Source organism: Podarcis erhardii, assembly GCF_964252035.2.
Source record: "Podarcis erhardii genome assembly, chromosome: 9".
Classification (NCBI taxonomy): domain Eukaryota; kingdom Metazoa; phylum Chordata; class Lepidosauria; order Squamata; family Lacertidae; genus Podarcis; species Podarcis erhardii.
This window is the reverse complement of record NC_138512.1, coordinates 75141485-75168663: the sequence shown is the minus strand read 5'-3', so window position 1 is coordinate 75168663 and position 27179 is coordinate 75141485. Positions and strand designations below refer to the sequence as shown.

The following is a 27179-nucleotide window of genomic DNA, read 5'->3' as shown; positions in this document are numbered from 1 at the left end:
ATGCGGACTTTCCCACCCCCTCTTCCCTCACCGCCAGCACTTTACGTCAAGCACGCGGAGGCAGTTGAGCCCACCCGCTTGCCGTAGGGCCTCTCCCGGAAGTGCGCGGCCGAAGCGGGAGGCACCGGAAGCGTTCCTGAGGAGAGAGGTCGCGCAGGGCGGGGGAAGAGGAGGCTTGCCTGACAGGGGCCAGACCCGGCGGCAGCGGAGGAAGGAGGACGAGGACGGAGGCAGCGCCGTTCCCGGTGAGTGAAGGGCAGGCCGAGGAAGAGGAGGAGGCGCTGTCGGTGTCCTGAGGGGGGGGGCGGCCCTCTCGAAAATAAATACACCCCCCACCATACAAAGCGGGGGGGGGGAGGGTGACGCGTTGAAGCGGGAGGGGCGATGCTTGGAGCCCCTGCGCGGCACGTCACAGTCGCCTCTCCTCAGCCCCCGCCCGCGGCTCTACGCTATAGGACCCTGGGGAACACGTCATCATCTGGGAGTGACGTAATCTGGCCGGTGCTCTCTCTCTCCCCCCCCCCCGCTTATCTCCCCCCCCCGCTTATCACGCCCCCCGTGTTTGCGTCATAGACCCCAGGTGCCTCCTCTCCCCCCCTCTCTCTGCTGGCACTTCCAGACTTTCATTGATACCAATGGGAGGGGCAAAGGCTGATTTTCCTCAAAATAATAACAATGCAGGGTGAATTGGTAGCAAATGCGTGTCTGTGGAAACACCTGCAGGGAGCACCAGGGACTATGAATGGCTCCTAGCCACGATGGCTATGCCCTGCCCTCTGCGGTCGGGAGCCCTGATGCTTCTGAATGCCGGCTGCCAGAGGCCACAGGAGAGGAGAGTGTTTCTCTCGTGCTCAGGTCCCGCTTGCAGGTTTCCCAGAAGAGGCACCTGGTTGGCCACCGAGAAGACAGGATGCTGGGCTAGATGGGCCATTGGCCTGATCCTGCGGGGCTTTTCTTATGTTCTCAGTGGAAACAAAATAAAAAAATTCCTTCCAGTAGCACCTTAAAGACCAACTAAGTCAGTTCTTGGTATGAGCTTTCGTGTGCATGCACACTTCTTCAGATACACTGAAACAGAAGTCACCAGACCCTTCTATATAGTGAGAAGGTGGGGAGGGGTATTGCTCAGAAGGGTGGTGGGAATGGGTGATTGGCAGATAGCTGTGATGAGCCTGTTGACGACTCTTAACGACTGCAATAGGTCTTACAGGAAAAAGCAAGGGGTGAGAAGGTGAAAAATGGCTTTGTCATGTATAATGAGATAAGAATCCAATGTCTTTGTTCAGACCAATCAGATCGCACAGCAAGCACTTTCCTTAATGCTAGCGTGTGAAGCCGCCCATCCTCTAGCGGCCCAGGATTGTCTGCTCAGCAGCCATCTCTTAGGTCTCAGGCAGAGAAGGGTCAACGGAGGAGGCCTTGATATTCCGCCATGTGTATTCTGCCCTTTTCGTGGGTGACATTTGCAGAGCAGCACTGCAGTGGCAAGTATCACATGTACAGACACCAGGCACCTGCAGATTTCTTGTGCATGGTGTAATATGATTATAAAGAATGCCTAACATTCCCTGTGGGGGCTATGCATATGTTTCTTCTCCGTTATAATAATAAATTAGTAGTAATAACATTTCCAATGGTCTTCTGTAAATGAGGCACTATACATAAAATACACAGGCTGAACTTTTATAAGCTAAATAAGACAAGGTACACAAGGTAAAGTGAATTGTTTTGGGTATATATCTGTTAATACATCACAGGCAAGGAGAAACACACTGAATGCATACACCATGCACACAAAAGATGGTAAATTTCTCTTTCTTGGAAATCATAAAATCATATAATTGTAGAGTTGGAAGGGATTCCAAGGATTTTCTAGTCCAATCACCTATACTGCTAGAATCTCAATTAAATCATACATGACAGATGGCAATCCAACCTCTGCTTAAAAGCCTCTAAGGAAGAAGAGTCTGCCTCCTGTACTGGGAGTCTGTTCACTGTCAAACAGCTCTTACTGTCAGAAAGTTCTTCCTGATGTTGAGTTGGAATCTCCTTTTTTGTAACTTGAAGCCATTGATTGGTACGGGTACTACCCCTGAGTGGGAGGAAACAAGTTTGTTCTATCTTCTGTGTGTCAACCTTTTGCTAATAATAATAATAATAATAATAATAATAATAATAATAATAATAATAATTTATTATTTGTACCCCGCCCATCTGGCTGGGTTTCCCCAGCCACTCTGGGCGGCTTCCAACAAAGATGAAAGATACACTAAAATGTCACATATTAAAAACTTCCCTGAACAGGGCTGCCTTCAGATGTCTTCTGAATGTCAGGTAGATGTTTATCGCTTTGACATCTGATGGGAGGGCATTCTACAGGGCGGGCGCCACTACCTTCTGCATATTTAAAGATGGCTGTCATATCTCCTCTCAGTCTCCATTTCTGGAGGCTAAACATACCCAGCACTCTCAACTGTTCCTCATAAGGCTTGTTTTCCAGATCCTTGATAATATTGGTTGCCCTTCTCTACACACGTTCCAGCTTATCAATATCCTCCTTAAATTATGATGCCCAGAACTGGACACAGTTTTGTGTCATCTGCAAATTTGATGAGCATCCCCTGGATATCTTCATCCAAATACAGTGGTACATTGGGTTACAGACGCTTCAGGTTACAGGCGCTTCAGGTTACAGACTCCGCTAACCCAGAAATAGTGCTCCAGGTTAAGAACTTTGCTTCAGGATGAGAACAGAAATCGGGCCCCGGCGGCGCGGCAGCAGCACGAGGCCCCATTAGCTAAAGTGGTGCTTCAGGTTAAGAATAGTTTCAGGTTAAGAACGGACCTCTGGAACGAATTAAGTACTTAACCTGAGGTACCACTGTAGTTTGTAAAGGTGTTGAACAACAGTGAACCTCTGACAGAACCCTGTGTCACCCCACTTGTCACTTTTTTCCAGGATGGTGAGGAACTGTTAGTGAGCACTCGGTTGGTCAACCAGCTACAAAGCCACCTAACAGTAAACTTGTCTTCCAGCAGATATTGGAGTAGTTAAAATCTCCCGTGTCTCTTTTTTGAATGTTTTGTAATCTTCTCTAGGAGCGCGTCACCCAAGTCTGTCATGGAAGTCTATAGCAGACACCTTCAGTAAGGTCACTGTTGTTTCCCTCTCCTACAGTTTTTGCCCATATACTCTCAATCTGCCTTTCATGCTCCAAGTCATGCATCTCTTCACAAGTGTAAACATCCTTTATTTATAATGCTGCCACTTCTCCCTTCCTGTTTGAGGTATTCCTTTTGGACAGATTTCTCCATTTCAGTCACGAGTCTCATCCCACCAGGTTTTAGTAATGCCTACATGGTCATATTTGCTATCCTGTTTTAAAAGCTCCAATTCATCCTACTTGTTTTCTATACTCTGTGCATTCGTGTAGATACAACTGAAACCATGAGTCATCCTCTGCACAGTGGCCCTTCTATAGAAACTACATGGGGGCCTCTAACACAGAATACGGGCAGGTGTCTTTTAACCCATTTCCACTGCAGGCTGCAGTCTTTTCTGCATCTTTTGCACTTTGATTCAGCTTCCCTAGATGTGCATGAGCCACCCTAAAAAGGCACTAGAAGCCCCATTTTCTCTGTACTCCCTTAACAAATATGGCCTCCCTACTCTCAATTCACTTATTTCCTCCCCACCAGCCCGGCAACTTCTTGTAGCAATGCAGGAAAAAGAAGCCAATCAATTAGTCCGGCCTACGTATTACAGGCATACTGTTCTGACATGTTTTGCTTTTGCCCACTGCATGATGGGCTAGAAATCTGAGCGGTTTTCCAAAAAAATAATAATTGTAAGCTCTGGGCCTTTCTTTTTTCTGGTTCTGTGGTGGCTCCACTTTCTCAACACCAGGTGGCAGCAACAGACTCTTTTCGTCTCATCTATGATCAATTACTACTGACAGAACAGCATATTGTGTGGTTCTGCTAGTTTTTGAAACAGAATTTATTTTATTGTGTTTCCGAGCACAATTCAAAGTGTTGGTGCTGACCTTTAAAGCCCTAAACGGCCTCGGCCCAGTATACCTGAAGGAGCGTCTCCACCCCCATCATTCTGCCCGGACGCTGAGGTCCAGTGCCGAGGGCCTTCTGGCGGTTCCCTCATTGCGAGAGGCTAAGCTACAGGGAACCAGGCAGAGGGCCTTCTCGGTAGTGGCGCCCGCCCTGTGGAACGCCCTTCCAGCAGATGTCAAAGCGATAAACAACTACCTGACATTCAGAAGACATCTTAAGGCAGCCCTGTTCAGGGAAGTTTTTAACGTGTGATATTTTGCTGTATTTTTGCTTTCTATGGAAGTCGCCCAGAGTGGCTGGGGAGGCCCAGCCAGATGGGCGGGGTATAAATAATAAATTATTATTATTATTATTATTATTATTATTATTTATTTGGTTTACAGAAAATCCTCAGAGAAAGAGCTGCATTGAGAGTTTAATTTTGATGAAGAAATGGGCTGGGGAGCAATGGTTTAAAGAACCTCTCTTCTCCTCATCAGCCTTCAGATTGCCGTCTCAGGTTATCTATATTTTGTAAAACAAGAGTGTAAAGAGAATTTCAGGCCAATGCAAAAATACGGTGTTCTACTTTGCAATTCATCAGGGTTTTGTTTGCTTGGGGAGGAGCTTAACACAGTGGTAGATCATAGGGTTTTCATGGTTGCTGTGATCTCAATTAAAAAGGATCAGGTAGTAAGTCAGGCTTCCTCAAGCTCGGCCCCCCCCAGATGTTTTTGGCCTACAACTCCCATGATCCCTAGCTAGCAGGACCAGTGGTCAGGGATGATGGGAATTGTAGTCTCAAAAACATCTGAAGGGCTGAGGTTGAGGAAGCCTGTAGTAAGTGATGAGAAGCATCTTCTGCACCCCACCCTGGGGAACTGCTGGCTGTTTAAGATGGGCAGTACTGGGCTAGGTTTACCAGTAGTTTCTGTCCTGATATGTCAGCTAAATAAGCTGCCTCTGTCCTCATGTGGATCATTTGGTTCATAGCCTAATTTGTCCTGAGGTGGGTGGGCAGCTATAATAGCTCCTCCAAGGGTTCTTCAATTCAGTTGTGACCAACCCTGCTACTACAGTGGTGCCTCGCAAGACAAAATTAATCCGTTCCGCGAGTCTCTTCGTCTAGCGGTTTTTTCGTCTTGCGAAACAAGCCCGTTGGCGGCTTAGCGGATTAGCGCTATTAGCGGCTTTTAGCAGCTTAGCGGCTTAGCGGATAAGCAGATAAGCGGCTTAGAAAAACGGGGGGAACCCGTAGGAACTCGCAAGACATTTTCGTCTTGCAAAGCAGGCCCATAGGAAATTCGTTTTGCGAAGCGCCTCCAAAACGGAAAACCCTTTTGTCTAGCGGGTTTTCCGTCTTGCGAGGCGTTCGTCTTGCGGGGCACCACTGTACTTAAATTAGACCACAAGCTTAACACTAGTCAACAGTGTGATGCAGCAGCTAATGCTATTCCAGGCTGCATCAACAGAAGTTTAGTGTCCAGATCAATGGAAGTAATAGTACCTCTCCACTCTTCCTTGGCCAGACCACACCTGGAGTACTCTCTCCAGAAGAGACTGAGAGGAGATATGATAGCCATCTTCAAATATGTAAAGGGTTGACACATGGAAGATGGAGCAAACTTGTTTTCTCCTGCACTGGAAGGGAGGACCTGTACCAGTGGCTTCAGGTTACAAGAAAGGTGATTCCGACTCAACACCAGGAAGAAATTTCTGACAGTAAGACCTGTTCGACCGTGGGGTGGAAGGTGGTGACCTCTCCTTCCCTCAAGGTCTTTAAGCAGAGGTTGGATTGCCATCTGTCATGTATGCTTTAGTTGAGATTCCTGAATGGCCAGGGGTTGGACTCGATGACCCTCGGGATCCCTTCCAACTCTACAATTATATGATTCTGTAGCTATTATTTCCCCACTCTGACACATCGCTCACATCTTGAGGAAGCAAAGCAAATTCAGCAGATTAACTAAAAATACTACTTTTTTGTCCTGCATCTCCCACCATTCATCTTCATTGGATAACCTCGTTGGGTTTTAGTATTATATCAGAGTGGGGAGGGGAAAAAAATATCTCTCTACTCCACACTTCTTCCATGTTCCCTCTTTTCACATTTCTTCTACACCAGGGGTGCCCAAACTTTTTTCAAAGAGGGCCAGATTTGATGAAGTGAACATGTGTGAGGGCCAACCAAAGTTGTTGACCTTTTTAAAGGATTGGACTTGTTGAACTTTTTTTTAAGATAGAAGTTGTAGAGCTTTTTTTAGGATTTTACCCCAGGAGATAGACTGCCATAGGGGCCAGATTAAACCGACTGGCGGGCTGGATTACACCCCCAAAATGGACTTTCCACATGCCTGTTCTACACGAAATAGTCTCAAATGTTTGTAATATTTCCTCATAGGAGAGTTGCGCCAGGCCAGTGAAAATTTTGGTTACTATTTTTGGCATCTTCTCCAGGTCTCCAATATGCTTTTTGAGATGTGGTAAACAGTATTCCAAGTATGGTCGCACCATAAATTTAGCTATAGTACTACATCTAGACTTTGGCGTCTGTTAAGTTATTTCACCATGCTTTTGCTTCTAATTAACCCTCTGTGTAAGCAGATTAGACACAGAAGAGAGTTAATGGTTGTTTTGCTGGCTGGGGGTGGGGGTCTTTTTCACTGACTTGACTTTGAAAAAACTGCCTTCTGGGAAGTGGTGGCAGTTCCTGGAGAGCTAACTGAAAACCGTTTTAACACCAAATCATTTTTTTTTTTTTTTACTCAGTTTCCTTGTCATCAGTTACACTGCATCGACTCTGTGGTTTAGCATTTGAAATCAACGTTGCAGTAGTAGTTTTAAGTTGTGCTTAACGCTAAGCAAAATCCTTTGGACTTAACTCAGACATCATGTTTCCACCTCCCTATTCTTCCTCTTTCTACATGTGGATTTCCGGGCTTGCTAGAATCATAGTTTGAACCAGATTATGTCTGAACCAAACCAGTAACATCTCACACTGTCATTGTGTGGCAGACATACAAATGTGCTGAAAGCCTCTGGTCTTTGCTGATTCCAGAGCAATACAAATTCATTTGAAATACAGTCATACCTCCACGAACATCCACCCCCTTGAGCGTCCATTTTGGCGGACATCCATGGCAAACCCAGAAGTACCGGAACGGGTTACTTCTGGGTTTGCTGCTTTGCACATGTGCTGAAGTGCAAAACCGCTCCACGCGCACAGCGACGCTCTGTCAAGCGTCTCTTTCGTCGGGCGTCCAGGGCTCCGGAACGGATCCTGGATGCTCTATGAGGTACCACTGTACATTCAAAATGGAACTGCCATTTTGTTGGAAAGCTGGATGTTGCTGAATGTAAGGTGGTTCTTCAGGCATAAATCCAAAGCCATCTTCTCTTGCCAAAGCCGTATGGACCTTTACTGAATCAGCAGGCCCATTGTGCGTGGGGCATTCATGTAGCCCTCAGCCGTGGTAGAGCGTTCAAGAACTTCCTTCTTCCATTTTTTTACATCTTGTGGTGAGCATCTATGCCTAAAGAACAGCCTGATAAGGCTTCAAAGTTCACAGCTTCTAGATATCTGAGTGATCCTGTTAAAAAAAAGGCATTTTAAACTACCGTATTTTTCGCCCTATAGGACGCACTTTTTCCCCTCCAAAAATGAAGGGGAAATCTGTGTGCGTCCTATGGGGCGAATGCAGGCTTTCGCTGAAGCTTGGAGAGCGAGAGGGGTCGGTGCGCACCGACCCCTCTCGCTCTCCAGGCTTCAGGAAGCCATCAGCAAGCCTGGGGAGCCTGCGGAAGATTCCGCAGGGCTCCCTAGGCTACGGATAGCAGCCTGCTTCCTGGAGTGCGGGGCGCACTGAAAGCAGAGCGCCCCGCGCTTCGGGAAGCTATCCGCAGCCTGGGGAGCCCTGCGGATAGCAGCCTGCTACACGGAGCGCGGGGAGTGCTGAAGCAGAGTGCCCCGCGCTTCGGGCAGACATCAGGCAGCCCCACAAGCTCGGGGGACAGCGGGGAGGCACAGCGCTGCCACCCCGCTGTTCCTCGACCTGGTTTGGATTCCCCGACCTGGTTTTGCGTCCTATGGGACAAAAAATACGGTATCATTTATTTCCCATTTTCTGGGTCCAGCATGTCTCCAGTACCATTGTCTTCCAAAGACCTGAAACATTTCATATGTCCTCATTGGACTTGAGGGTTGGGGTGCTATTTGGTAGTTATAAAGAGCTTTCAACTATAGTTGTCACCATCTCAATTGGTTCCTCAATGATGTGAAAAAAGAATAAGAACAATAGTCCTGCAAGGGAGTGAGAATGCTTTTGATAGTGCTTTTTCTAAGGACTTGAAAACAATTAACCAGGGCATTTGATTAGTCAGTCAGAAGTCTGAACATCACAGCCCGGCTTCTTGCACTTTTTAAGACTTTGGATTGGATCCCTTTCCACTTCAGCCAGCAACCGCTTCGGCCACTGATAGTGGATGTGGGAGGTTTGATCACGCTAGTCATTCAAGCTTGCAAAGGCAGCACAAAGAGTTGTTTCTTTATGGTCAGGAATGGACCCCAACTGGTGTGTCCAAAATCTTTGTTTGAATGCTATTTGTGAATTTCTTATGTAAAATGTTTGAGAACCACTGTAGGCCGCATACTGCTAAGGGGGCTTGCTGCTTCTTTCATACTAAAGATTTGCACAAACCTTAAATATTCGAAGTTAACATAGGATATTATCTGCATAGGCATGCACTAATGTATGGATACAATTCATAGCGTATTCTAGTCCTAAAAGAGATTCCTGTAGTAACCGAGCACCTAATCTCTTAAGATAAGGGACCTGTCCTTCACTTTTGCAGAATACCTTGGTTGCGTGAGAGGATGGAGCAGGATTATTGGCTGCTGAGTATAGTCAACTTTCTGGTGGATATCCATGTGCTGAGATTGTTTGACGTGCTGGGTAAATGCTACCTCTCAGGGCATGTCTTACTATAGTGTTAAATGGTTAAGTCTTTTTAAAAAAGGAAAAGAGAAGCCATCATGACGGATAAAAGCCACTCATTCTTCATCTGCCCTTTTTTCAGTACCTGGGACCATTTCTGACCTGGTAATTGTGACCATGGCTACGAGGATAATATGCCGAAGATTTGCAGGGCAGCCTTGCAGGGCAGCTGCGTTTTCTACTACAAGCAAGGCTGGGGGCAAGACAGTATTCTTCCGAAAGGCAGAAGAAGGCGGCCAGCCCAGCAAAGAGGCGGGAGAGGGCTCTAAACCCGCCACCATGCTCATACTGTGGAAGCCTGCAGGATACCGGGTATCTTTTAATCCATCCGCCTACCCAGGAACCAAAGCCATATCTCGTAAGGAAGCCTCAAGAAGTTTGGAGGAGGGTCCGCTGGAAAGTGACTGTCCCAGGATTAGTGCCAAACCGTTACAGAATGCCTGCAACGTTACCTGCTCACGGAAGCTTTCGAGCATGCAGAACACACTTCTGGATTTGGAAGGCAATCACACTCGGCCCATCCGACCTTCTTTGGAGCAGCCAACTAAACTGGACCCCATGAAAGGCAACGGGGAAGCAGCTGACGTGGAGGCTTATGACCCTAAGGAAGATATCAGGCTGTTCCAGAAGCAAAGGCCCGAATACAGATCTCTGTGCTACAATCGAGATGAGTTCCCTCAGCCCATTTCCATGGAAGAATGTGACCGGATATTGCAAAAAATTGCTGTGTTGAAAAGTAGCCTGAAACCAAGAGCAATCGCAGAGTATTTCTTCAAGCTGAGCTGCTTGCCAGTGGAACAACAAGTAAGCATGAAGTCCAACCCAAGGTTTTCTGTGCTATGCCGCTATGGAATTGAGAAGGTCCAGCTCTTCGATATTTCTGAGCTCATGATGGTTTTAGAAGCATTTGTCTGCCTGGCCATCCCACCCTCCCACTCTATGTTGAATGTGTACGAAGCAGAGTACTGCCGCCGGGTCTGGGACATGACCCTAGACCAGCAGCTGATGGTGGCTGACCTGTGGCGGTGCTTAGGCCGCAGCGTCCCCCAGTACTTGGAGAGCATGTTGAGCTGTGTCAACGTGCGTTGGAAAGAACTCTCTTTGCCCCACCTGGTCCAGCTGGTCTACATCATAGGCGAAGGCCGTAAAGCCCCTGAAGAGTTAATGAAGAAATTAGACTTCTTGGTGTTAAAACATCTGGACTCTCTCAATCTAGAGGAAGTGGGTGCCATTTGCTTAGGGTTCTTCAAGTCACACAACGGTCTTTCAGAACATACCATGCGGAAAATTGGAGATAAAGTCTCTGCCCGTATGTCAGACATGAGCTCTTTTGCTTTGGTGAATGTCCTCAAGATGTACCGTTATACTCATGTTATTCACCTTGACTTCATGAATCAGCTTGGGAATGTTGTTCCTCCCATGATACCAACTATAGGCATTCAAGGCGTCATGCACATCACCCTTGCCTGTTCAGCTTTGCATTATCTGAATGAAAGGATTATGAACGCTGTTGCTGCCTCTTTGCCTTCCAGAGTTTCTTATTGCCGGAGCAAAGATATTGCCAAATTCTTGTGGTCATTTGGATGCTTGAACTACGAGCCCCCCAATGCAGAGGAGCTTTATGCCAGCCTTGAGGAAGAGATGCGCGCAAAGATGCATGAAGTCCAGAAATTCCCGGAGCATTTCCTCACCTTTTTGTTAGCTCTGGCATTTGCAGAGCGGTTCCCAAATGACTTGATAGACTATGCTTTGGGTCCTGAGTTTGCAGAATTAATCAGCAAGAGTGAATTTGACCTTAGCAAGGACTTGTTCACTCTGGATGGCACGGTGGAGATTGAATGCCCCAGTTACACAGGCCATCGCCTTGAGCCGCGGCTTAGGCAAGAGGTAGCAGAGATGCTGTGGAACGTTGCCAAGAAGGATATTTTAACGAAGCCGGAATCGACTGAAGCTCTGTCTCTACTGGGGGAGATGTTGGGTGGGCCCCAGTATGTCAAAAGTCACATGCTCTTGCCTCATACCAGATCTGTTGATTTGGAGATTCGTTTCGACTCTGACCGAAAGCCGTTGCCGTTTAACTCTCAGGCAGTTGTAAAATTGGAGCTGAATGAAGGTGGAGTTTCCCTTACAGATGACTTGATGAGTCAGCTTTTAAACAGTAGGCCTAGTCGCCAATCTCCCGTGAATAATACTGAAAGCAAGATAGAAACGTCTACCCCAAACAGAGCAGCAGCAGCAGCATTGCCACAGGATCCGCCCCCGCCCACTTGGGATCATTTTACGTTTTCGAACGGAGTTCCACTGACGGGCGCCATCTTGAATGCTTTAACCAAACCCAAGGCCTCTTCGTGCGAAGGTCCAGCCCCTCGGTTGAATGAGCTGCAAGGCCAGGATGTGAAATTAGCCGTCCAGGTGTCTAGCAAGAACCACTACTGCTACAGCACCAAACGCCTTCTGGGGTTCCACAGTTTGAAAAGGAGGCAACTACGTCAAATGGGATACGTAGTGGTAGAACTGCCCTTCTGGGAGTGGCTGCCTTTGCTCAGACGTAGCCGGTCGGAAAAGCTCAGCTATTTGCACCACAAAGTGTTTGGCGCTTTAGATGACATAAGTAGTCAGTGACCCATCTGCAGGTTTTCAGAACCAAAATTCTGAAAAGTTTCCTCACACACTGATGCTCTTGGTCTCGGGCAATGTAGCTAGGTAGTTTAGCATTGCTGTATAATGTACCTTTTTGAAGCGGCGCGGTTGCCAGCATCTCTTTGCAGGGTCTGTGCTTCAGTATTCTTAGGAATGGCAACATGCCCCTGAAGTGGTCCCTAGCTTGTGAATGTCTCTCGCAGTGATTATCCTGTAAATAAAATGTTTATTCTAATAGAATTTTAAATGTGGTCTTTTTCCTCCCTGGAGTGACAACTAGCTTATTTGAAAGTGAACAGGGAGCAGGGAAAGCTCTTCAAGCGTTAATGGTACCGATATAGACCAGTGGTAATGTCTAGATGTAATCCCCAGTTCACTTATCACTCTAAATGAGTCTTATTCTCCATCTGCAAAATGAGAATTAGCTTTGCCTGCACAACCGGGTGGGCTAGGAGAAATGTGAGCGAGAGTGATGCTGTAAAGTGCTTGGCATTTTAAACTGTGTATTTTGTTTTTCGCAATCTCTTCTAGAAGAGGCTCTCCTTTGTTGGAAATTTTTGAACCGAGCTTGGGTGGCCATGTGCCAGAGATCCTTTAGCTGTGACTAGATGGCACTTGGGGTCCCTTCCAGCTCTGCAATTCTATGATTCTAGGAAAGGCATTGTGGGTAATATGGAGTGTTTACATAAACTTAATAGGTTTCCTCCATCCTTTATTACACTTTAATCACCTCCTTGTTTAGAATTCCTGGGTGGATTTTTCTGCTGCTCCAAATGAATGACTGGAACACACTTTGAATGGGTTAATACACATTTATTGATCTTGAGCGCACAAAACAGTGATTAATAAGGAATTATCCTTAATCAATTCCTTAATTAATAAGGAATTGCCCACATAAGATTCCCAATTGTGGAAATATAGGCAAATAATGTTAAGAGCCACTTCCATTCATATGCAGTTTTTCTGTGACATGGGATTTATTGCCTTGCCTTGCCTTTGCTTTACAAGTGGCATATAGTTTTTGAAAGGGGTTTTTCATGATTTTTTTGTCAACGTCCCTATAACATTGCATGCGTCCCTCTGTCAAGGCCTTCTGTAGGGTTTAGAAAGTCTCAGATTTTTATTTATTTTTTTTTTTTTTTGGCAGGGGCACAGGCGGCAGCGTTCTACTTTTAAGCTAAAATTGGGCTGTGACCTATAGCTGTTTCCAAGTTTCATACATATTCTCATCTGGCTCCGTAAGCTGAATGCTTTCCTGGCAAAGGGGCATAATTCTCAAATGGAGAAATGTGGTAGTGATATCTTTTAGCTTCCAGGACAGTGTTGTCAATAGCTACTCCACTCTGGCAAGTATGAATCTCATCCAAGCAAGGAAGCTTTTGTAAAATGGAAGCCCCTGACCCTTAAACAGCTTTTCATGTGCCACAAATGGCAATGCAGGTATGTTTGCTCACACAGGCTTACTTTAAAAAAGAATATTCTGCCGGCTAGTTTGCAAGGCAGATGTGGTCTGTTACAACGTGGGCTTGGCTGAAAATGAAATGTTTCTTGCATTTCGCTTGACTAAGCTCCTAAGATAAACTGGGTTTTGAGGGAGAGGGGTAGGATGTAGAGCTGGGTGACAAGCAAGGATTCAATAGAACACCACACAAGGAATATTCACTCAGAGGAGAAAATGGGCATCAGCACAAATAAGATGAATTTGGGACAGCAAGGGTCCTTTTGGGGAGCCTCATAATGGAGAGGAAAGGCTTGTTGCACCACCCTGTTCCCCTCAAAGCATCTCATCTGTGGGCTAGTGGAATGAATCCCTTTCCATCTCTATACCTGCTTCTGCACTCCCACCTTAGGGACCTTTCCTCAGCCATCATTGCTCCCGCAATAGGGCGGTACAAGCAACACCTGCTGCATGACCTCAAGTTGTTAGATTTCTGGGATACCTTCCTTGGAAACCCTTTAGGAGACACTCCTTGCTGCAGCACTCGTAGTCAAAGTAGACATCATTCTTAACTGTGTGGCTAGGAAACTGCCTGCTGGCTTCCTACAGGCATCTGGCTGGCTGCTGTGAGAACAGCTGGACTAGCTGGGTCTTTGGTCAGCTCTTCAATACGCACAGGTTTTATTTCTTTTTAATAATGGTGTGAGTGAAGGAGCATTGTTCACCGGGAGTGCAATGCCCAGGGAGGCAAGGTCACTCTAACCTTTCCCTTCCCATATGAGATCCCCAAGAAAATTGCATCCTGCTAGACCAGTGGTTCTCAAAACATTTTTCTCTCGGACACACCTTTAGAATAAAAATTTCCTTGCGCCACACCATTTTTAAAATTATGATAAATACATTGGAAGACAAAAAAAGAAACAACTACCAGTGCCTGATTCATAACATAGAACACAACTACTTTATAATATGATCATGGAACATCCAGAAAGTATAAAACGGTCCAGCTAAATAAGAATGTGAATGATTTCCAAAATATAATTATAAATGAGCCTCTTACGTATGTTCATTAAGCAGGTATACAAACTTAGTGAGGGGTGTGAGATTGCTTTTGCCAGGTAATCTCATTCATATTAGGTCTAATTTGAGACTAGCACTCATCTCATCAACACAAAGAAGCTTTTCTCTTTTCCTCATTCAATGTCAGTCCTGAACAGCTGCAATTTGCAAAGGTGTCTCTAACCCACTCTAAATTTTCTCAGATGATGGGAAATAATGGTCAATCTTTTCTTGCAAGATGTTCTTGTACGAGGCCATGTAATTCATTGTCTTTTTACCTGTGGGAACATTTTCAGGGTATGTTGCTGAAGCTTTTTTTTTTTTATGCAGCTTGTTTTGTCTGTAGCTGCGAGGATATTGTCATTGTGGGCTTGCATACTGGCATTGATCTCATTCAGCTGGGTAAAGATATTGACCAAGTATGCCAGCCTTGCACACCAGTCCTTTTCATTCAGTTGGTGCTACAAAGGGTTCCCTTCTTGTTCCCAAAACTCTTAGTTTGTTCTTCAGTTCCAAACCTAATCTAAAACTTCTGCCCAACAGCCAGTGAACCAAACTACACTAAAGCGTTTAAATGTTTCTTTGATTGTCCTTGAATCTTCCCACTGCACTTGTCATCCTCTCCTGCCTCACCCTTTGAGATCTACTGTGCTAGACCTGCTACCTTTCTGTCAGCACTCAGCCTTTGCTGTCCTGGATTCCCCCTTCCCAAACAGATAAGATTCTGCTTGTTGAAGGGAATCGGAAGATGTCGCCAGTAGGCAGGCTTCATGCTTGAGGAGAGAACTAACCAAGCCTTCTCAGCGTCAACATAATCATGGATCAGAGATCCGTCTCAAAGACCTTTTCATTTAAAGTTATATTGGGAGTTATTGCTGAGCTAAACCAGAGAGGGTGTTGACGAAACTCAAAAGGGTTACCAAGCTGAAAGCAGTGTTCAAAATTAGCCAGGCACATTTCGCATCTGGCTATCGGCCACTTGCAACCAAGGGAAGATGCCTGGGCACCAGGAGTGGTGCCTGACGTCTCAACCATCTGCAGGTGCATGCCGGGGGTCTTTGGATCTTGACTGTTTCCACACACCAGCAACGCATCCTGTAGAATTCTGGCTGTGACTGGCCCAAGGTCACCCAGTGATCTTCGGGGCTGACTGGGGATTTGAACCCTGGTCTCCCATGTCTTGGACACTCCAACCATTATGCCACACTGACTCTTCTGTTTCCCAAGGAGAGGAATGCTGGTCATCAACCCTGGCCGTGACTGCAGGTTCTGCTCTCACATCCAAGGACCATCTTTTCATCCATCCTGCTCGAGCTGATATGATAGAAGCAGAGTAGTATAGTAGTATAGGGTTACCAGACGTCCCTGATTCCCGGGAACAGTCCCTGGATTTGCAGATCTGTCGCTGGACAAATTCTGTCCCCGGAATGTCCCCAGATTTGCAGATCTCTCCCTGGGAAACGTGGCAGTGGCAGCCTCAGCAGCCTGGAGCCAGCCTGTTATCGCAGTTGGCTCTGGCTGGTTTCAAGAGCTGCTCGCTGCCATGGCACCCGCCATTTTTCCTGCGCCACAGCAGCGAGCAGCTCCTGAAGCCTGCCAGAGCCAACTTCACTACCAGGCTGGCCCCTCCTGGGCAATGGCTGCCCGCCTGTGACTCCCAAGCCTCCCCTGATCTGCCAAAACAAAGGGGGAAGGCTCGGGAGTCACGGGCAGGTGGCGCGCCATTTCCCAGTTTTTTGAAAAAAAAATATGCATATTTATGTTTCACAGGGTGCGAAAGAAGGGCTTTGCACCTTTATACAATATGCATGTGTGCTTGGGCCCAGGGTCTTTTGCCTCACCATCCCCACGGCTGACTCCCTGTTGCTACTCAGCTTCAAAAAAAAGAAAAGAAAAAAGTGTCCCCGGAAAAAATCTGGTAAGCATACTGTAGTACGGCGGGTCCTAGCTACCCCTTTCTGGGGGTGGGGGCACATACAGTCGTGGCTGGGGCAATGAATGTAAATATTATTGTATAGTTGGCTGGTTTTTATACACACACACAAACACACACCTCATCCAGACAAGCAAGAGGCATTAACAGAGTCCAAGGACACATACCAACCTGCCCAAACGCTCCAGGATAATAAGGGGTGTACAGTGTTCAAAATTAGCAGGGCACCGGGCACATTTTGCACCTTGCTTTCGACCACTTGAGACCAGATGAAGATGCCTGGGTGCCTGGATGGCTCCTGACAACTCTGTCATTTGGAGGTGGATGCCTGGGGATCACTGGATCTGGACTGTTTTCACACACTAATACCACATCCTGTGGAATTCTATCTGTTATATTTTGTCTGCACAATCGGAATGAATTTCTAGGACCAAAATGCTTTTTCCGTGCAGCCTGAGCCAGGAGCAGCAGCCATTAAGAAAAAGAGGTTGGAATATGTGTGTGTGGACTGTCCCTGGATCAAATGACTTTTCTTCTCTTAAGTTCTCAGAGTTCTTAACCTGGTTTAAGGTTGTCTTCTGAACTAACCAAATGTTTAATCAATCACAGCCAGTCCATCATTTGAAAAAATAGGACTTTAGAGCCGTCCAAAATGGCAACTAGACATTCCGTTTCAGTGACTGCAACCTTGCCTTGGTGCGTCAGTCTTCCAAGGCCTGGAAAGCCCTATTTAGGCCTGGGCATCGCTTTGTTAAAACACAACATTACTATGCTGTAATGCAATCTTCAAAACACCAAAACAAATGTTATCATCAAAGCAGCAATTTCTGTCACATCACTTGTTCACCATAGTTATTAGTTATTTAGTTATTAAAAAAAACTTTTGTGTGCTTTATTTTAGAGCCAAGTTGAAGATTGGGGAGCTGGTTTCCACCTTGAGCCACAAAGATGGTGATAAATGTTTGCCTCCCGCAATTCAAGCCAAGAATTCACTGCAACAAGGTACTCCACCACCACCCCACAACCCACCTTGCTCCAGGTTAAGACAACAGAGGGTGGAGACTTGGCGCAGCATCTCAGGGTCAAAGGAGTTAACATTCTAGAGATCAAGGAGTGCTTTGACTCAGCGGCTGGTTGCAGGACTAAATTGACACGGCTTATGCATGGAGGCTTCCTGCTGCTGCCCCTGCTGCTCATGCATATCCTTTCTGAGAAAATGTGACTTAATGACACCCAGGGTTGTCAACGTCTGCAGCAGATCATTCTGTGCAGTGTAAGCCGCCTAATCAAGCAGCAGGTGGTTGGGTTCTGTAATCCTGTCCCCGCACCAGCATCACCCTGCAAACAAAAACTAGATTCTTCCAGCTTGCCACTTTCGGCTTGGACTGGTAGGTCCACCTTGGCCCTACAATCATGATCAGACAGCTGTTCCCCCATCCCTAATAAAATCAGTAGCTCAGCAAAAGCCTGATACTGTACAGTGGTGCCCCGCAAGACGAACACCTCGCAAGAGGCGCTTCGCAAAACGAATTTCCCTATGGGCTTGCTTCGCAAGACGAAAATGTCTTGCGAGTTCCTGTGGGGTTTTTTCCCTCCCCCCCCCCTTTCCTAAGCCCTAAGCCGCTTATCAGCTGATCCGCTAAAAGCCGCTAAACCGCTAATCCGCTAAGCTGTCAATGGGCTTGCTTCGCAAGACGAAAAAACCGCTATACGAAGAGCCTCACGGAACGGATCAATTTTCTCTTGCGAGGCACCACTGTATTTGTTTCTGGTGGAGCTAACAAAAAGCATGAATTTGGCTGGACCGCCTCCTGTTGCAAGTCACTGGCCAGGGAAGTGACATCATAATGGAAGATCAGAAACTAGAGTACTAGCAAGACAGGTCAGTGTGAGCCTTGCTACTTTACAGCTTGGTCAGTTGAACTCTCTTGTAGGCAGATGTTTTAGTACTGGAGGAAAAACCAAAGCTCCCTTGTGGTGGGAGCTTCAGGCTTAGAGAGAGTCTTCCCTTGAACACCACCAGAGGTTGAGGCCTACCTGGAGACTGGCCACTGTGGGGAGAAGGATGAAGGATGCTGGAGCAGAGAGGCCTTTGATCTGATCCAAGAGAGCTCTTTGCACGCTTTTCCTCCTCCAGCTTTTCAAGAGAAGGTTGTACGAGTGTATCTGCTTGGGATATTTAAGCTGGGCTCCCCACCATGTGAAGATTGCAGATTTAGAATAAGGTGGCGGGGTGATGAGAGGTTCTTTTGAAACAGATGCCCCCCGCTTTAACTTTTTCTTCTTTCGGTAGGGTGCAAAGTGCGTCTGTGTAACTCGAGCCAATCAGCCACAATAAAAAGGTGGAGAGATTAGGGGCATGCGGTAAAGAAAGCTAAATGTTCCACTCCCAGTTATTTCAATCAGAGAATTTTAAGCATGTGCTTTAACTCTCCTGTTGAAATCCACGGGAGCTTTCATTGAGGGTGAGTCCAATTTTGTTGCTGCAACAGGATTCCAGTCTCTTTCTGTGTTGTTACTCCGGCATGCCATGCAAAGACTGCAGGAAAGATTGTCAGTCCTTCTCTTTGAGAGCCAGTGTGGTGTAGTGGTTAAGAGCAGTGGACTCGTAATCTGGTGAACCGGGTTCGATTCCCCGCTCCTCCACATGCAGCTGCTGGGTGACCTTGGGCCAGTCACACTCCTCCGAAGTCTCTCAGCCCCACTCACCTCACAGAGTGTTTCTTGTGGGGGAGGAAGGGAAAGGAGAATGTTAGCTACTTTGAGACTCCTTCGGGTAGTGATAAAGCAGGATATCAAATCCAAACTCTTCTTCTCTTCTTCTTCTCTACCCGTAGATCTCCGCTGACGGATACGAAGTAGAAAATCTGGTCTCAGAAGACCTTGCCAAACGCAACCGAGGCTTCCGCTGTGAATACTTCATCAAGCCCCCGGTCCACGTGACTCTCTCTTTCCCCTTCAACGTAGAAATCTTCCGGATTAATATAGACATCTCCTCTGGGGGCTATCAGAACATCACCGGGCTGGATATTTTCACATCTACCTCACCCAGCAAAGCCTCTTGGAGCAGTTTGGACTCTCCCTTCTCAGGTCTGGATGCTCAGCCCCCGTTGGACAAGGAAGCTTTTACGCTGGTGGGCAAAGCGGTGCTGAAGAATCAAAGCAAAGTGACCTTCAGCCACCGAGGCTTCCGGCCGAGGCTTCCATTCCATCAGCAGATGGACACTCTCTTCTCCTTCCCTGGCTCGGCGTCTCTGGACCTGTGGAACAAAGGCCCGAGCTCCCTGAGCTGCGTCTCGCACTTGAAGATCTGCATCACCCATGTGGCTGGTGGCGGTCTCCCTTGCATCAAGAAAGTGGAGGTTTGGGGCCAGCCGGCCAAATCCTGCCCCCACGAGGTGGTGGACGACGTGCTGCGGGCCGTGCAAGGCTTCGGAGGGCAGGCTGCTGGCCTCCCGTCGCCAATGGAGAGCGAGCTGGCGTCCTTTGGCAGCCCGGACAGCCAGGAGCAGAAGCTGATGGACGCCATCCCGGACATTCCCGAGGAGTTCCTGGACCCGATCACCCTGGAGGTAATGACTCTCCCCATGCTGCTGCCCTCGGGCAAAGTGATCGATCAGAGCACGCTGGAGAAGTGCAACCGGAGCGAGGCATCCTGGGGGAGAGTGCCCAGTGACCCCTTCACGGGGGTGGCCTTCAGCCAGCACTCGCAGCCCCTGCCCCACCCCTCTCTCAAGGCGAGGATAGACCACTTCCTGCTCCAGCACAGCATTCCCAGCACTCGCCTCCTGGGGAGGGCTCAGGCCACGGGGACGGTGGTAGCTTCCTCCATAGCCATGTCTTCCCTCAAAAGGAAAATGGACCTCGTAGAGCAGAAGCCGGGCGGCCAACGCAGCAGCACGGAGCCCTTCCGTTTCCCCGCGACAAACCTTGTTGCCACGTCTACCTCTGAGTCCCGTGCTAAAAAAATGAAAACCGATTGCGATGCCAACTCCTCCCAGATGGACTGCTCGACAGGTACTCCTCTGTCCTCTTAATATGCAGAAGGAGCCTGTTTGCGAACAACCTGGATTGCTGGCGCTGCTTCATTCAAATCCTCTTTTTTCCTTTCCTTTCCTTTTATTTTTTTAAAAAAGCTTTATTTGACTGTTCAGGTCTATAATGTGACTCTTTGAATGGCGAGTGAATGGGGAGCAGAGCTGTGGGAGTGGGGGGGGGAATGACTTTCCTATGCAAACTATATTATTGGATACTTTGCATGGGGCAATTTGCATGGATAAATTTTCAGTTTGCATCAGGAAATTTTCTGGCTCCTTAGAGCAGCCTTTGTCAACCTGCTGCTCTCCAGATGTTTTAAGTCCCATCTGCTCCTGCCAGCACCAAGAACATTCAGAGGGGCGTTGTTGTCCCCAGTGTTGCGCTGGCCGGGCTGGCTTCATCTAGGGAGTCAGGCATGCAGTTCTGCTGGTCTCATATTGCTGTGAGGTTCAGCCAGCATCCTTGCCTTTTGAGTTTCAAACATCTCTTGAGGACATTTTTCTGGCGATGGGCCCATGCAGCTGTTTAAATTGATTAACCAGTCACTTTAATGGTTATTTGCATCGTTTGGGATGGCATTTTAAGTTGTTGACGTACACCATTATGATAAGGCAGCACAGAAATAAATAAACATCTGGAGGGCACCAGGTTGGCAAAGACTGCCCTGGAGAGCAATCTAATTTAGTAGATAACAGTTAAAAACCTTGAAGCTGTCCAGCTTTCCTAATGTTGCATCTGCAATTGGCATCCATAGATTATTACCAATGAATTAACAAAATGGGAGCATTTTCAGCATTGGAAAATTAAGCTCCGCTGCAGCAGGAATAAGCTACACCTTTGTCGCTGCAGCTGTAAGATGGTTAGAGTGGCATCATGTCCGGGCCATTTTCACAGGGAAATTTTCTTCTGGGATTTTCACAGGGATTTTCTTCTGTTTTGGATGCATCCTTCCTCTTGGCTCTGCTGCATTCTTTTGCTGGTTAATTTTATGACCTCCATTACTGTTTGCCTCCTTTTCTGTTTCGTTTGAGTCAAGTCCTTGATATTTCCAGGCCTGTTCATTCTGCACGTCTCCATTGGGCAATAGGGAATTCTGATCTTAAAAGTATCTGAGAACCTCTCTAAAAGAGTCTTTAGACTCCATCGTTTCAAAGATAAGAAGCAAAACTGGTCAGTCTCCACCGAATATTTTAGCATTTTTGTCCCTATAGTGGTCAGGAGGTAAAAATGCCATATTCCACCCCAGGTTTTCTATTGCCCAGCTTTGGCCATCTCTGTCAGCTTGTAGATTGCCCTCCTGCCTTTCTGTTTACCATCCCACCCAGACAACCGTGTTCGGTGTCAATTTGTTTGCATGGTGGGGAGATGACCTTGCATCAAAATAAATGTCATCTCACACTTTGCAGTTCCTTTTCCTGTCACTTTCCTTATTGCAAAAAGTCCAATTTTGTGGTTGTTTGTTGCCCAAGAGCACTAATTAGGTACAATTTCATGCCCTAAATTTGCTGGCGTGTGATTGGATCCCACTTGGGGATGGAAATGCCCTCATCTTTCCAAAATAATACAGTCTCAGACAGTGCTTTTTTCCTAGAAAAATAGGTGCCGGTACATCGTTGTTGCAGTAAGTGCTGCATTATTTAACAACAACGAAAAAGGATGCCAGTACTGTGCATGCTTGAATACCCCCTGGGAAAAATGCATTTGTTTCAGACACGAGGTTACAAAATGTGTATCCTCCTTTTAAGAAAAAGAAAAAGGATTAGCTTCATTTTCATAATTTGTTTTTTAAAACATGCATAAATAACTTTGTGATTTTGCCACAAAGCTCATTACAGCTTCATGGTCTTCAGCCTTCTTCTTCCTGTTTCAAATCAACAAGACTTGGGTTTGTGCCCCTTGCCACCCTCCAACTCATCTTCAAGGGGGTGTTCGGAAGCTTTCACTTTTCCTTAATGAAAAATTGCTACATTGTCCAGTAAGTTGTGGTCAAACAAGCCAGCACCTTGAACCTCCGTTTGAAGTTGGCTTGTTTCAAGCTGGCCGTAGTTAAGGTCAAGTTAAGGCTGGGTTTGGATGATACAGCAAGCTGCGGTTATTGTTTTTTATTCAACTTCTGGCCTCAAAGAAGAGGAGGAAGTCTGTCAACCAAAAGCTCACAGTGGCTTGTTAGCTTCGTGATACACCACAGTCATAGTTTGTTGCCACGTTTGAGCAAGTCAGTGACGGTTACTTTCTGCCAAATCTACCGTATTTTTTGCTCTATAAGATGCACCAGACCAAAAGACGCACCTAGTTTTTGGAGGAGGAAAACAAGAAAAAAAAAATTCTGAATCTCAGAAGACAGAACAGCAAGAGGGATCACTGCGCAGTGAAAGCGGCAATCCCTCTTGCTGTTCTGGCTTCTGGGATAGCTGCGCAGCCTGCATTCGCTCCATAAGACGCACACACATTTCCCCTTACTTTTTAGGAGGGAAAAAGTGAGTCTTATAGAGCAAAAAATACGGTACAGTATTTACTTTCCCCTCTTCCCTCCACTGCTTCTTGTTTACAAGTGATTGCTCTTTTCTTCATAAGGAGTCCATCCCATTTCCCCCTTTATTGCTAGGCTGTGCACAACCTCTGGACATAGGTCAAGTCGATGTGCGATTTTCCTTGAGTGGGTCAAGGCAGCTGTATTGACCTGGGCGGCTTCATCCAGAGTGATCCAGGGCTGTCAAAATGGGGTGTTGGGTGTAGGTTGACCACATGCTTAATTAGGATTTAAAACATTAATTGAACATGGGTTTGGAAGGGTGGAGAGGAGGGGATTCAGATGAGAGACTCTGCCTTGACTCTTCTGCTATGCAACTCCTTTTATCGACCCCCTGCGCTAGCAGACAGAGAACATTGGATCCTAGCCGCTGGTAGGAAGAAGAGCGCTGGAATCCTTCCATTTTATTTTTTAAACTTGCCTTTTTAATTTTGTATTGCAGCACAGCATGAAAGACTGAATTGCCCATTGTTTTGCTGCCTGCTCCCTTTGTAAACCCAGAGTGACTATTTCCAGATGATGATGATTTTGATTTTGCAAATCTCTCCGCAGATCTGCTTTCTCACGAACAGAGGCTTTCGGACAGTTTAGATAGCGCCTTGAACTCGGCGCTCAGCTCCATGCCGCTGTTCACAGCTAGCTTGACGAAAGGGCAGCAGCAACCACATACCGGCGGCGGCTGCCCTGGCCCGTGGAACGCGAGCAGTGGACACGGTAAAGAGGCAGCACGACACTGCAGGGGTGCTGGACTGCGGAACGGCGGTTCTTGCCTTCCTCTTTCGGAAAGGGGGTGGTGGGAGGCAAAGTTTGCAAAACGCTCCTAATGCTTGCTGCGTGAGGAAGAGCCCTCAGCTGCCCAGCAGCCTCGCTAGATGTGGATTGCACAGGTGGGCAACTTGCAGCCCCAGGTCTAACTTCAAATGCTGCTTGGAAGTGATCACTTCATAAGAACGCAAGGAGAGCCTTCTGGATCAGGCCAATGGCACCTCTAGTCCAGCATCTGGCCTTCAAGGTGGCCACACAGTTGCTTGTGGGAAACCGGCAAGCAGGATTCGAGCAAAAGAGCAGCCCTCTCGCCTCCTGTAGTTTCCAGCAGCTGATATTCAGAAGCATGCAACACGTTGGCAATTAATATACAGAACAACAATTATACATACTTTATCAAAGTCTCAAAGTCTTGAGAGGTATATTGATAAGTATGGCTAAGCAAATCAGTCTCTTAAGCTTAAGCCAAGAAAGAGTATTCTCTATAAGATTGAATATCAATATACGTATCAAGACTTTGAGATTAGACCACTGAAGAAGCCCGGAAAACTATTTTGGGAGTGTGCTACCTGCAAGCCCCAGTAAAAGGGCCCCGTCGGGGGCGAACAGCAGCCTCTTGATTACTTGGACCGCCAGGGCGAAACAGCTGCAATACGCCGGCACCCTGCCTATTAACATCTATCTACAGTTCTACTAGCATCTCTCGGTATTGTGAATAACACCAAACTTACCTTTTGTTGGTATCTTCATGAACTTATCTAAAAGACTCCTCTGGAACGTGTCCAGAGGAGGGCAACCAAAATGGTCAGAGGCCTGGAAATGATGCCTTATGAGGAACAGCTAAGGGAGCTGGGCATGTTTAGCCTGGAGAAGAGGAGTTTAAGGGGTGATATGATAGCCATGTTCAAATATATAAAAGGATGTCACATAGAGGAGGGAGAAAGGTTGTTTTCTGCTGCTCTAGAGAAGCGGACACGGAGCAATGGTTCCAAACTACAAGAAAGAAGATTCCACCTAAACATTAGGAAGAACTTCCTGACAGTAAGAGCTGTTCGACAGTGGAATTTGCTGCCAAGGAGTGTGGTGGAGTCTCCTTCTTTGGAGATCTTTAAGCAGAGGCTTGACAACCATGTGTCAGGAGTGCTCTGATGGTGTTTCCTGCTTGGCAGGGGGTTGGACTCGATGGCCCTTGTGGTCTCTTCCAACTCTATGATTCTATGATTCTATGATTCTATGACTGAGTTAAGCATTTGAAAAATCTATTGAAACCAGACATTATAAGTTCATTTTAGGCTGGGTAGTTTGCAAGTTTTTGTGGCTTTGTTTAATGTTTTGTATTTTTCTCAGAAGGTTGATAAAGTATGTATAATTATTGTTCTGTATATTAATTGCCAACGTGTTGCATGAGCAGCACAGCAGCACAGGTTGCATTTTTCTAGCGATATTCAGAAGCATGGCTGCCTCCAGCCATGGAGGTAGAACATAGCCATCCTGGCTAGTAGCCATTGGTAGCCCTTCATGAATTTGATTAATCGTTTAAAGCCATCAAGGTTGGTGGCCATCACTCTTGCGGGTGTGAGTTTAATCACGCGCTGCAGGAAGAACTTCTTTTTGCCTGTCCTGAACCTTCCAACATTCTGCTGCACGGGATGTTCTTGAGTTCTAGTATTATGAGAGAAGGAGCGAAGCCTCTCAAGATTGTGGTTGCAGCCACATCTTGTGGCCGTGAATTCTACAACGTTGTGGTGTTTCTCCTGCCAAGAGAATTCACATCAGAGAGCCATTAAAGGAAGCCCTGGACCTCATCCACCCAGGATATGTGTGCTCTGCAAAATTAGCATGCCTTAAAAGACAGGAAACAAATCTGGCTTATTCACTTGTGTAGATTTGCTGAGCACATGCGGTCAAATAGGCGGGGCCTTAAGTCATGTTTATATGTTTAAAAGAAGGTAACCAGAAAACGGTGACCTCGGATGTGCTCCTCAGTTCGGAGGGCAGGGAAACTATCAATCCTCTGAGTGGTTTTATTATCTAATATGCATGTTGACATTCTCCTTGATATATACAGATCCTATGTTCTGAGTGCATGTCCCAGAAGAGTCAGGCTATCTTCCATCCCAGAGGCTGGTGACAATAGCAAAATAGATTGAAATACAGGCTGGTAGTGTAGCGTTTAGAGTGTCAGACTAGGAACCTGTGAGAGACCAGGATTCGAATCCCCACTCTGCACTGAAGTTTGCTGGGTCGCCTTGGGCCTGTCACTGCCTCTCAGCCTAACCTACCTCACAGGGTTGTTGTGGGGGATTAAATGAGAAGTGGATGGACGGACCATGTATGCCATCGTTGAGCTCCCTGGAAGAAAAGGGGGAATATAAATGCAGTAACAATAATACATAATATTCCATCAGACTTCCCCACCCTTTTCCAACTCGCGTTGACCAGAGTTCCAGAGGCTGGGTTTTGCAAAAGGTGCTTAGGCTTCTACTTGGTGGTGTTTGCAGTGAGTGTTAGTATTTCACACAGTCCGATGCTGCAGATAACATTGTTATAAATCACATGCCTGTCTGAGAAAAGCGTGAGAAACGGAAGACAGTCTTATTTCTTCCGCTGTACAGTCATACCTCGGCTTACAGCTGCTTCAGGTTGCGTTTTTGGGGGTTACGCACCTGCCGAAACCCGGAAGTACCAGAATGGGTTACTTCCGGGTTTCAGCGGTCGCGCATGCGCAGAAGCGCCAAATCGCAGCCTGCGCATGCGCAGGCGCGCCACTGCAGGTTACGAGCGTGCATCCCGCACGGGTCATGTTCGCGACCCGAGCTTCCACTGTAATGTACTTTTACTTGTCCTGTTTGTTCTCTCCGAGCTGGAGAGAACAGACGCCAATATGCCTTTGTCTGTGCATAGTGTGTAAATAAATAGATTAGCTCTACGATGCTTCAAGCTTCTTGCTGCGTAAGCTAGAAGATTAGTGTGCATAATAGCAGCTGGTTTATGTTGCTGAGCGCACTGGAGATGAGGGGAGAATGCTTTCTCCAGAGCTGCGCATACTGGAGGATGCTCGGAGTTCCAGGGGCTTGCATGCTCACCCCCAGGGGATTTTTCCAACAGTGAGTGGGAATTCCCATTATTTGGGTTTGTATCGCTGACCGGGAGACCCCAAGGGGACTCACGTGTGCTTCTTCCTCCTTTGTTTTTTTGCAGAGCACAGTAGGAGTGACTCGGCCCAAGGGTGTTCTTCCTGCTCCCGGACCTTCTCCGTGTACTTCAAAACGGAGCCCGTTTACCAGCTCCCTTGCGGCCACCTGGTGTGCCGCCCTTGCTTGGCCGAGAAGCAGAAGTCCTTATCGATACTGTGCATGAGTTGCAAGAGGCTGGTTGCCACACACGACATCCTGAGGGTCCACTTCTGACACCGTTCTTACGACGCTTTCTCTGGAATTTGGATGAAAAACAAAACAAAAGTGAGCTGTTTGTGGGGGGGACCAAGGAGCAGAAGAGACCCGTGGCTGTTCCTCACGCTTCCCCCCATCTCCTTTGAGTCGTGCCAGGATGGGAGACCTTGCAAAAGGAAACTCTGCGAGGTTCTGAAGAGGACTGGTTGCCTTTGGAGAGAATCTCGGTGCAGCTACAGCGTTGCACGTTGTGCCAGAGCTAAAGCGATCAAAGGATAATAAAGCCATATGCTTCTCTAATTTAAAAAGGTCATTTGTATATAAAAGTGGTGTCTCCATCTAA

At 47.0% G+C, this 27179-nt stretch overlaps 1 protein-coding gene across 1 annotated transcript; it reads left to right on the top strand.

Annotated features, from left to right (window-relative positions):
* Positions 1–27179, top strand: UBOX5 (U-box domain containing 5; the record flags this gene model as incomplete). The annotated part of the gene is given in 6 exon segments (XM_081876903.1): positions 1–24; positions 26–165; positions 167–245; positions 18949–20128; positions 23232–23393; positions 26646–27179. Coding segments are annotated over 6 exon segments (1794 nt in total). The 3' UTR covers positions 26855–27179.